The following is a 12,668-nucleotide window of genomic DNA, read 5'->3' as shown; positions in this document are numbered from 1 at the left end:
AGCTGCTATGCAGCTACGTGTGCTAAGTAATTTTAGATTGAGTTTCTACAGGATCTGCTTCCTCTACATGAATTATGAGATTAGTAGGCCACGGGAAGTTTTGGAAAGTTTGATTTTGTTTTATTGCTTGATTTATGTAAAGATAATTTTTGCATGGTCACGAACTTTATCGTTGCTGTTTTGATAATCATAGCAAATACCAATAGCTATAAATTTCTCGTAATCACCACCACCACCACCTTCATCATCATCATCATCATCATCATCATCATCATCATCATCATCATCATCATCATCATCACAATCATCATCATCATCATCATCATCATCATCATCATCATCATCATCATTATATAACCTTTGCTATTGTCAGTTCTAGTAATACATTTCTAACCAATATGTTTCATGTTTAATCGTGAATTCACGCCAAACATTGATTGGTATTACTTTATAATTCTCCTATCCCCCTCCTAATATAACCTACATAACCTCGCCAGGCCCACCCTAACCCATCTAGCAATGGATCAGGTCGTGTCCTAGACATGTTACACATTCCTAACATTATGGACCAGGAGGTGCCTAACACTCCCCTTGACTACTACACTTGTCAATTCAAGAAGTCCAAACTCGAAAGGTATGTAAACAAGTATGCGAACTTACTAACTCCTCTCATATTTTTTTCTTTCATTCGACACTGGTGTGAATGACTGACAGTAGACACTGATGGATATTGTAAGAGTATGAATACATAAAGGACGCCTAACAGGCTACTTGGACTGTATATATATAAATATGGTTCCAAGTGGCTTGCAATGGAAATGATTAAAACCTTGTAAAGCGCATTGAACATGGCAAATCCGTGAAAATGCTTTATTTTCACACAGCCCATTTTATCAATAAACCCGTCAAACGACCTATATGTCATATCAGTAATAAGGCTTTAAAATGGACCAAGTGTTCCTTAGATGCCGTTTAACAGTAAGTAACAGTATATTGAACATTATTTACCTTACCCGGGTTCCATCTCTTTCCAGAGGTCGGATGTCATGGCCTTCCATCCTTCATGGTCCATTGCAGCCTCGTTACAATCTGCCATGCGCCGTCCTGTAGCTTCCTTGATGCCATCTGTCCAGGATTTCCTTTGTCTTCCTCTGCCTCTCTTTCCTTCAATTCTTCCCTCCATTATCCTTTTTTCGAGACTATCATGTCTTCACATATGTCCAAAATATGACAGCTTGAACATTACACATTGCATATTCTTTGAGAGAAAAAATTGAAAAGAAAGAAATAGATAAAAGCAAGAATAAAATTAAAAAACAAATAAATAACACCAAAACAATTATCCACCCCTTCTATTAAAATATTCTGAATGATCGTCATAATATATGCATTTTAAGGCACACATTTCCCTATCAACGGCATTTTAAAATCCATTAATACTTTTAACATTTTAGTTTGAAATTTTAAACTGTTCCATGTTTTGGCATTACGGAATATAAATTTATTCTTCCTTGACGTCTAATTGAAGACGAGTTTCTTGAAATAAATATTATGAGTTCGAGTTCATCTCCACGCGTGATTGTCATTGGAGAGAAATCAACAAAATAATTGTATTTTATGTGACTTACTAAGTAAATTTTTACATTTATTTCTATTGACATTGAATCTTCTTTCTTCAGGTTTTTGGGCAGTAATGATCATGAAAACTTTTTCGAAGAAACCCATCGTCACCGCATTCTATGGGAAATCCTGTCCACCACTGTCTACGGCAAAAAGAAAAGGGCAGAGATTGGAATTGAGAGGTTGTTGGACGAGGGAGGCTTTGCTGCTGCTTATCCTTTGCATGATGTAAGAATAAATGTTTTGTTACTGACCCTTCGTCAGCAAAACAAACAGGAAAAAGCCAAGTGATAAATGAACGCCAACACCTACAATTTGTGTGTGTGTGTGTGTGTGTGTGTGTGTGTGTTTGTATTTGTGTGTGTGTGTTCGTATAGGCGTGTTTATTGTTTGAATGTTAACTCAAGACTTGTTCACTATTTTTAAAATTGTTATAACGTAATGGAAGCCTATTCAGTCTATTGTTTTACTTGTTTGGCCTTTCCAATAAGATTGTAGCGCATTATCATTCTCTACGTTTTATAAAAGGGTTTTATATTCAAAGTTAGCTTCAACCATAATATAAGTGCCCTTTATTTGCAAGAAATACACCGTTGTTGCATATTTAAACACATTTAAACAAAAACAGCAATCCAATTCTATACAATAATAATGATTGTCGCTGAACGGTATCGATTTTATTGGAACAAAAGCAATGCACCCATGAATGGAATCGCCTTAATATAAGGGTGATAAAAAAATATCGTTGGGTCAAACTATAATTTTTACCCATTAGTTAGTATGCTGAATGTCTTAAAATTTTGTGACACTCAATTTAAAAAAAAAAAATATTTGATGGTTAACTTTTTTATTGAATCATCACATGGTAGCCAGGTAGAACATAATATTAAAGCAATCACTAGAATAAAACTACCAGTTTGTTTTTCATTCCAGGGTTCTCACAAGGTGAAAGGTTTGAACCTAGAACCTCAGCAGTACAATAAACGGCAAGTCCTGTACAGGTATTGGGCCAGGTGGGGCACATGGCACAAGTATCAACCCCTAGACCACATCAGGGAATATTTCGGTGAAAAGATTGGCATTTACTTTGCCTGGCTTGGTATGTGGCCCTGTTTCTTGATAATGAATGGGGGAATAGTCAAGATTGATAGTAAAAGCTGATATTTTCCTTACATTAAAAAGAATATTGTGTTACTATAATGTATAGAATAATAACTTTCTTCCATTAATCAAAACTCAACTAATTTTTAAGCGCATTAATTCAGTCGTAGAAAAATATTGAAAAGACAGGCAAAGAAATAATAAAATTGAAAGATTTTACGTGATAACTAACATAATTTTATGGTTTATATTCATTTGAATTAAAAACTATAAAGGTTCATATTTATTTTTTATTTTTTAAGAAAGTGATTCTACGTGTTTGTAATCGTGGGATTAACATTGAAATCGTTTATCACCAATATTGTTTAACTAAAAGCTTTGAAAGGGACGGACTAATATTGAAATTTAGAAGGTGAATAATGAACTGCAAAGGACATGCCGGGATCTAACCGTATGCCAATCATCAACAAAAATAATACAAATCCTTAATATTTTTCATTCAAGTCGCATTCTTGTTGGGTACACAATTGTAAACGCTTTATAACATTCTACTAGACTTACACATTGAGTACATTTAAGTTGAAATACTATCTCTACCTCGTGTATCATTATTGTAATATTTAATCAATAGATTTATGGCATTACTAATTAATATTAAGGCCATTCAAGGGATCTTATCCTATTTTGCCCTACACCACATGTTATGTTATGTTATGTTATGTTACACTTATATTCTTTATTATTTTATACCTGTTAACTGTTGTACTCTGAATAGACAGGTATTTAATTAAATATTTGACCAGAAAACTCGCCTTTCAAATATCGATCGATTTAAATGACCCTCATCTTGGTAAAAACGTTCAACCAAGATGAGGGTCATTTAAATCGATCGATCTTTGAAGGGCGGGTTTTCTAGCCAAATGTTTAAATCCGTGTCTTTCTAGAGTGCGGCAGTTAACTGGTTAATAAAAATTATATCTGATTATTATAGGAAAGAAAGTAAGATTATTTTGATTTTCAAAATAATAGAAACATTTTAAAGATAGATACCTGTCTGAGTTGGAAACATGAATAAATTAGAAATGTTCAAGAATAATAAAATAATTAATACAGGAATTTCAAAAACATTGTAAAGTTAGTAGGCAAAGAAAAGACAGTAAACAATGCTGAAATTTGCGATTTGAAACAATGTCCAGTATTTTAAAAGTTGTTGATGAATGCATTACAAGAACATTGAGTAAGACGACGATAGAAGCAATGGGCCATAATGGATATCATTGTGTGTCTTTTTGTTTTTAGGATTCTACACAGCTTGGTTGTTGCCTGCATCTGTTGTTGGGGTTTTGGTGTTCTTATTTGGCCTTGCCACGATCAACAAAAATATACCAGCGTATGTCCGTTTTGTCATAAAAACATATCTGTTCAGTATCAACTAATAATCTATGTCGTCATGTCTTCGCTGTCGTCATTAACGTTAATTATTAACATAATCGTCATTTCATCGTTATCATCATTATCATCATCATCTTCATCATCATCATCACCACCACCACCATCATCATTATCATCATCATCATCATCATCATCATCATCATCATCATCATCATCATCAGCATCAACAAGATTCTAATCATTAGTACCATCATCATTAGGATTCTAATCATTAGTACCATCATCATCATCATCATCATCATCATCATCATCATCATCATCATCATCATCATCATCATCATCATCATCATCATCAGCATCATCATCATCATCAACATCACCATTATCACCATCCCCAAAATCACTATATTGCCATGATTATTAACATTTTCATTTTCACTCAGTCAGTCTCGTTTTTATGTGTTTCATCGATTGTTTTCTACTGCTGTTTAAAATTTACTTTAGTTGTTGTTGTTTTGTTTGTGCTTTTTAGGGTTTATTATCATCATTATTTTCGCTATTAAAATTATATTTCATAATTAATTAATCAACCAATTAATAAATTAGTTAATTAAACTATTTAGCTATTTATTTGTTTATATAATCAAGATATTTATTTAATTCTATTTAGCCTATTTAATACGATGTGTTTTATCCGACCTCACATAATAAATGTGACCCATCTTCTCAAAACGGTATTATGTCGGAACGAACCATCTGCTTAAAAGTCGATTTTGATGTTAAACTAGTCAAAAATATAAATTGTTGGCATAAGCACCTTAAAATATGGTATCCATTCTCCTCAATAAAACTTACAAACTCAATACAAGTCTGATACTTCTGGCTATAAATTCAATTTTCAACATCTTAGCCATCCCGACTTAATACCGTTTTGAGGCGAAGGGTCACAAATAAATTAATTAATCTTAAACATATATTTGGTTTTATTTAGCCCAGTGAACGAGTTATTAAGCCATCCTGCAAATGCTCTCAAACATAATTCTGTTTTTAATATGACATCAAAAATTTATTTCTGCTCATAAATTTTTCCTTCCAGAGAGGAAGTGTGTGAGAGCGGAGATAGTCTTAAAATGTGTCCCTTATGCGATGAGGCGGTGGGATGCGAATACTGGTACCTGAGTGATGTCTGCTTCTTCGTACGAATCTCATACTTATTTGATCACCCGGGGACCGTGTTTTATGCCGTCTTCGTGTCTTTTTGGGGTGAGTAATTTTGTATTGTGTCTTTAAAAAAAAATTAAAATTGAGCTTTATATAGCGCAATATCCACTAAATGTGCTCAAAGCGCTTTACAAGGGGTCCCTGGTCAACAGCAACATTTAACATGTAGGACGGGACATGACGCCTATGAGGCGATATTACAATTTTTCGGACACAGACAACGCTGTTAACGGCCAGGTACTCATTTTACACCTGAGTACGGTGAGAGAATGTGAATAAAGAGCCTTCTCCAAGGACTCAACTATGCGCCGAGTGCGAGGCTCGAACCCTGGACCTTCCGATCCGAAAGTGAGTGTCATACCACAAGATCACATAGCCTATTGTTCGTTTGAATGAGTAATTAATTTGTCTCGAATAAGCAAAGTATAAAGGTAGTGAATATTAAATATTATTATTGACATAAAGAGGAGAAGTTGTTAAAAAAAGAAGGTTATATTTGATACAGTGCTGATGGTTACATAGGGTGATATATGTTACGGTGCTGAATTGTTTAAAAGAAGGTAATATATCCACTGCTGAAATGTTTAAAAAAAAGAAAGGTAATATGTTACGGTGCAGAATTATTTAAAAGAAGGTACAATGTACAATACAGTGCTGAACTGTCAAAAAGACGGCAAATTATGATACGGTGTTGGATTGTTATGAATAAGGTAATATATGATGCAGAAGTGGGGCAAACCGATAGCACTCGCTAGCACTTGTAGAGCACTCGCTTCACACGCAAAAGGACCGAGATCGATCCCGGGTGCAGTCGAGATTTTTTTCTGACCCATCTGTCCATCCAGTATTAATTGGTTAGCTGGATCCGTTAGATCTGGCGGAAAATACTTTGCGATAGACTAGCGTCCTATCCAAAGCGTGGCAAGCAATTGATATTGTCCATTTTACACTATGGGTCTAATGGCTCTGAAGGACTACTATTTGACACATAATAATCCGACATAAAAAGGCTATGACATAAAAGCAATCAATTATTTTTCGTTACAGCTGTGTCTTTCCTGGAATACTGGAAGAGGAAAAACGCCAGCCTGGCTCATCATTGGGACTGCAGTGATTTTGAAGAGGAAGAGGTGAACATTTTATTTTTATTTTTATCACAATCATAGCATTGAAATGTCACCCTGGTGCATTTGCATATGTGACCTAATGTTTAAAAATGGTATTGTGTCGGGGCCTGTGTGAACATATAATATACAGGTCTGATACTCGAGCACAATTATTTAACATTGTTCTAATGAACTATATTTCTGCATCAGTTTGAGAGTAATTCAAATGGACCCAAAACACGTTGGCTTATCAGACCTGCAAATTATTACACGTCAGTCTTGGTTATTTGTGAACTAAAAATGGAATTTATAATTTCCAAAATGTAAGTTTATGTTTCATTATGATAATGAATGTAGGCCTAGATTCTTAAAGTGACAAAACTGAAATTTAAATTTCTGGTCACGACCTCTTTAAAATCCCTTTTTTCGGCGTCGGCGCCCGACACAGTTTTGAGCCGAGTGGTCCAAACTTTCTATTAACCGATTGGAGGTGTTGGGGATTAACTCATCACTTCCAAATTATGAAGGACAAGAGCTGGTTCTTTTTAGATCTGCCAAAAGCAAAGGCGATGTTTGAAAAAAAAATGGTACCTACATGAATACTTTACCACATTATGTCGGACGCCCAGAACAGTGCCCTCAATACAGTCAATCTCGATGTTGAAACTTGTTACTCAGTTATTTTTAGCAGAGAGCACGTGACTGATACTGGCTTAGTGCCCAGAAATTCAGCCTCTTCCCGAAAGTACAGATTAGGAGTGCATGAAATTCAATGCGGATAATAAATGATACGTTTGTACTCATCCCGTCTTCCTCTTCTGCAACCTGATTAAAACTGTTTTAATGGATTAGATTAATCGTGATTGTTTGAATTCAGAAACAAAATATTTAATTTGAAATTCCGTTTTAATCGGCGAAACTTCCTTTTATCAACAAATTTTATTTTATATAATTTATGGTCGTGATAAAGAGGCATTTGCTCTCTCTATAAATATATAATTCAAACCAACGAACTTATTAGATTCTTGCACGTTTGAGTGTCAATTAAACATTTAATGAGCTTTAGCTAATGCATTTCAGTAAATCCAAATTTTGTTTGACATGTATTTATTCAGACTGATTGGTCGCTTTGAAATTCTTAATTAATATAAGTCTTGGGCTCCCGATGGCTCAGCTGATAATGCATTTGCCTGACAAGCAGAGGGTCTAGTATCGTTCCCAAGTTCAGACGAATTCCCCCCCCCCCCCCCCCCCCCCCAGCCCCAACTCTCCTTCTACCTTGCATTGATTACTAGCTAAATCTGCAAGCTCATGCAATGAATACTTTACAATAGATTACCGTCCTATTCATAGTGTAACAAGCAACAATTACCAGTCATTTGGCGCTACATAAAATTGTATAAACTCCATCCCCAATGCTCTTATTGCTCTAAGGGATTACTTTTTACTTTACTATAATATGACCACTATAATCACAGCTAATCATCTATAATATGACCACTATAATCACAGCTAATCATCTATAATATGACCACGTATGACGCTAATCATCTATAATATGACCACGTATGAAGCTAATCATTTATAACATGACCACGTATGAAGCTAATCATCTCGCACTTTCATGCATTTTAGAAAGTTCAATCCTGTCAGAAAAAGATACTTTCATGCATTTTAACTAATTCAATTCTATCAGGAAAGACCTCGACCAGACTATGCAGCAAGAGCACCTGAAGTGAAAGAGAACCCCATAACAGGAATCAACGAACCATTCTTTGATCCGGCACAACGTCTTCCCAGAATTTTGTCTGGCATCGCTGCCATTATTATTATGGTAAAATATCTATAACATCTTTTGGATTCATTAGTGTTGTGCGATTAGAGAACAAATTGCTTTAAATCTCATTGAAAAATATATATTGTCTATAGCACTTGAAAGTTACCAAAGGAATCTGAAACTGTGTATGGGATAAAGTCAGTTAAAGTAGAGAGAGGAGTAGATCGATAGAGAAGCGAATGCATTATTGCCGTTATTATTATTATTATTATTATTATTATTATTATTATTATTATTATTATTATTATTATTATTATTATTATATTATTATTATTATTATTATTATAATTATTATTATTATTATTATTATATCAGTATTATTATATTATTATTATTATTATATTATTATTATTATTATTATTATTATTATTAATTATATATTATTATTATTATTATATTATTATTATTATTATTATTATTATTATTAGCATTATTATTAGCATTATTATTACAATCATAATCATCATCATAATTATCATAATCACCATCATCACCATCATCATATCATCATCATCAACTTCAATATTTGTTTCTATTCTATCAATGTATGTGATCTCCTCTCACCCAGATATGTCTTGTCCTCATCTTCATTATCGCCGTCATCATGTACAGAGTCCTCATCAGCATACCCCTCTTTGAAAACGCAGATCTCCGATCCCGGGCCTCATCCATCGCCTCCATATCTGCTGCCGTCGTCAATTTGATCATCATTATGACTCTCGGACGAGTCTACGAAAAACTGGCCCTCAAACTTACTCAATGGGGTAAACGTTGTTATGTACAGTCACACCTTGATAAGCCTTCTATTAAACCAATATTATATTGACAATACAAATGCGACCCACTTCATCAGTCCATTATTATAACATGTGACCCAACGTCTCAAAACGGTATTTTGTCTGGATGAGTCGGATCTTGGAAAGTGAATTTAGAAATAAAATGATGAGAAATATGAACTTATAATGTTTTGTAATACTAGAAATAGTATGTATGCTCCACTATTACAAAGAGATGTAAACCCCAAGTTTCATATTTGATGATATGAATTCCATTTCCCGTATCTAGTTCATCCCGACAAAAGACCGCTTTGAGAAGGTAGGTCACATATTTGTATGAACTAGATACTGAACATTGACTTTTTGTGTCTTACTTAAGATTTGTTGGGGGTTTTTTTTCAATCAATATTTATGTCCCATTAAGTTGAGTTTTAAAATGTGTACCTCTAACCTTTATCATTCTAAATTCTTTTTTTTTTTAAATCTGGTTCAGTACACAATACCAACACAATAGCGAACTGAGGCGGTGGGCCAAAGATAGAATATCAATCATATGACAGATTGGATTTCATTTTCGTTGTGATAATCAACGATTTGATAATGTGTATATTTTTACAGTACAAAAACAGTTCTAAGAACTGATGTGCTCGGTATATTATTGATCCGTCAGCAATTTATGGTCCAAATTTTCAAAGTGGTACTACTAGATGTCGAAATGATATTGATGATGAAAATGGAATTTATATAATTAAGAAATGTAAAAGTTACGCGTTTTATTCAACATGGTATTAATATTTGCAGATCTGATTAGCGAACGTTATTAATTTTTTTAAACGTTATTTACATTGTTGTAATGGGCACGATTTTGCATTGATTTTAGTTTTCGAGTATTTCCGTTACAACAATGAGCCTATAACAATTTGGGTCACCAAACCTGCATATAAGAAAACGTCGGTTTTATTAATTAGAACAGAGTTTCACGAATTAAGCGCTAGGGTCCAAAATGTCATATTTCTGATTATAACTTATTTTAACTTTAGATTTCTATTTTTACCTTCCGCTCCTCCCCGACTTAATACCAGTTTGACTCGATGGATCACATTTGTTTTGATCAATCAAATTTGTTTATAAATTGTTGTACAATTCAATAAATATGCTTACTTTATTGTCTGATTACCATTAAAAATGTCGATCTAGATATTTAAACATAAAAATTGAATCACTGGTACAGACGTATTTTACCTTTTGCTTATTATATACGTTTTTCTATTTATAACTATCTAATTTGCTGGCATCAAGTGGTGAGGTAGAAGACATTATCTGTAATTTATTAGTACAGCTGGGTTTTGTGCGTATGTGAATTGCTCCCTAATAATTTATGTTTTTAATGGGAACAAGAAAGAAAAATACTGTTAACTTATATTTATATAAAGAACCATCATGAATTATGACAATGATTGATTTTTTTAGCTCAAACATTAACATTTATTCAAACATGCATTGAAGTTTAAAAGTATAGAGCAGTAAAGTTAGGTGCCCCAAACGTAAACAAAGGTCGAGAAGCACGTGGCAAACCACATGTTCCTGTCTTGACAGCTCACGTTCCAATGTAAATAATAGAAAAAAATAACCTTTAAAATTTGGCTGTTAGGTGGCAAAAGAAACACATATTCATAAATACTCGATCATGCATCAAATAATGTCTAGATATGGATATTTTATGGAACAAATGGTAAAATTTTCTAAAATTCATCAAAAGTTACAGTCTATCTATTTTTAGACCAGAGAAAAATTATTGCGCTGGTGTGAACAAAACAAGAATTATTCGGAGCCTGATTTTCATAATAATTTAGCCTTATATTATTATTTCTGCAACTGTTAGATTTTATGTAAACATATTTTCAATACTGAAAGTGTATTGCCTACAACTCAAACTACAAAATTGGGAGACCTATATTGTGCATAAATTATTCCGGTCCCTAACGGAAATCACTAGCAACTTGTTATTGTTTACGTTTTGGGCACCTAACTTTACTGCTCTATATGTAAAATACAAAATCCGATCATCCTTTATTCTACTTTTGTTTTTGATTTATCTTTCTCCAGAGATGCATCGAACACAAACAGAATTCGAAGATCAGCTGACCTTCAAAGTCTTTATATTTCAGTTTGTCAACTTTTATTCCTCCATCATCTATGTAGGATTCTTCAAGGGGAAGTACGTATAATGGACATCAATGACCCAAATTCTGTTTTGTTGCTTTGTGATGTTTGTTTGTTTTATTGTTTTATTAAATTTTGTTTTAGGTTGTGCCTTTTTTTTTGTCTTCTTTGTGTTTTTAAAATTATATTTTAATGAATAATTTGTATCATTACCAGTTGCATTAATGTTTTAAAAATAGAATTATTGAGCCACCTTCGGTCGAGCCAAATGATTAAGAATTCTTTCGCCGATCAGATGTCAATTAATTTTTCTTAATAACAAAATTTGCCTTCTAAATATTATAGCTGTTGTCTTACAGTACATTGTTTTATTCGACATAAGCTTTTTGTAAGCAAAAGAAATATGAATGATTATCGTACCTAGTGTGTGCAATTACATTATGTCGGTACAAAAAACAGTTCACAATTCTCGTCACAGAAATTCTTTAAAACATATAGGCCTACATATACATCGTATCAAATAATTTGGTATCAACTTTTTTTTTACTACCGCGATCAATTCTATTGTTATCTTCTTAACGATATTCCTATCTATGGCCCGTGTTCTCAGAGATTATCAAATTTCTCGTCACATGAACAATATACGAATTAATACTCTAATCTTTAGATTAAAAACAAAACAAATCCAGTGGCGGAGTTAAAATGAGCTACTCATAGAAAGGTGGTTCATCGAGAGAGAGAGAGAGAGAGAGAGAGAGAGAGAGAGAGAGAGAGAGAGAGAGAGAGAGAGAGAGAGAGAGATGTTTAAAAAGATGTATTGTGGATTCTAACCCAGTTTTCCGAGTATTTTCCTACTGCTCTACAAATCAAAACACGATATGTATACTGCTTTGCTGTGCTGAACATCGCTTCATCAGTGGGGACTTTCCACCTGTCCAAAATGTTCCCTATGTGGGAACGAACCCGAAACCGCGGAGCATCTAGTTTAACGGTGTGCTGTGAAGAAGATTCCGGGGGTTTGCGACGGTGTACGAGTGCGGTAAAGATTTGCAGATTGGGTCGATCGTCATAACATAGTTGTGTAAGCACCATTAGAAGCTGCTACTGTGCTGAAAAATGATTATGCAGTTGTAATAGGGAACAAAAGTGTGATGTCAAAATACTAGTTCCAATTTGATTGGAAGCGTACAGCCAGTCTTCCGGCGGACTGAATACAGACAGCCAATCTTTTGGTTTCAAAGTGATAGCCTATTATTTTCTAATCTAAATAAATGCTGGTCGTCAGCAAAGTAAAGAATACTCATACTCGCTCTTTTACGTCACAAAAGAATTATAATCATAAGAATCCTCATGCAACTTAAATAGTTGTGCCACCTTATGATTCAATATGTGACAAATTCATTGTTTATAAATTGTCCGATGGACTAGTTACATACATCCAAAGAGTTTTGA

At 33.7% G+C, this 12,668-nt stretch overlaps 1 protein-coding gene across 11 annotated transcripts in view; it reads left to right on the top strand.

Moving 5' to 3' along the window:
- LOC144970221 (anoctamin-7-like) overlaps nucleotides 1-12,668 on the top strand; it is a 140,529-nt gene that overhangs the window by 117,605 nt on the left and 10,256 nt on the right. For all 11 annotated transcript variants that reach the window (XM_078909639.1, XM_078909636.1, XM_078909638.1 and 8 more), the window contains 9 exons: nucleotides 498-634; nucleotides 1,680-1,848; nucleotides 2,554-2,719; nucleotides 4,021-4,111; nucleotides 5,210-5,376; nucleotides 6,382-6,464; nucleotides 8,137-8,274; nucleotides 8,846-9,041; nucleotides 11,160-11,271. In XM_078909639.1, coding sequence (XP_078765765.1) covers nucleotides 498-634; nucleotides 1,680-1,848; nucleotides 2,554-2,719; nucleotides 4,021-4,111; nucleotides 5,210-5,376; nucleotides 6,382-6,464; nucleotides 8,137-8,274; nucleotides 8,846-9,041; nucleotides 11,160-11,271 — 1,259 coding nt within the window. The remainder of the gene's footprint in view (nucleotides 1-497; nucleotides 635-1,679; nucleotides 1,849-2,553; nucleotides 2,720-4,020; nucleotides 4,112-5,209; nucleotides 5,377-6,381; nucleotides 6,465-8,136; nucleotides 8,275-8,845; nucleotides 9,042-11,159; nucleotides 11,272-12,668) is intronic.

The sequence above is a fragment of the Berghia stephanieae genome, chromosome 4, assembly GCF_034508935.2.
Source record: "Berghia stephanieae isolate SIO BIC M18660-M18661 chromosome 4, UCSD_Bste_1.3, whole genome shotgun sequence".
NCBI classification, from domain to species: domain Eukaryota; kingdom Metazoa; phylum Mollusca; class Gastropoda; order Nudibranchia; family Aeolidiidae; genus Berghia; species Berghia stephanieae.
The sequence above is the reverse complement of the archived record's forward strand: the minus strand, read 5'-3'. Positions and strand labels throughout refer to the sequence as shown.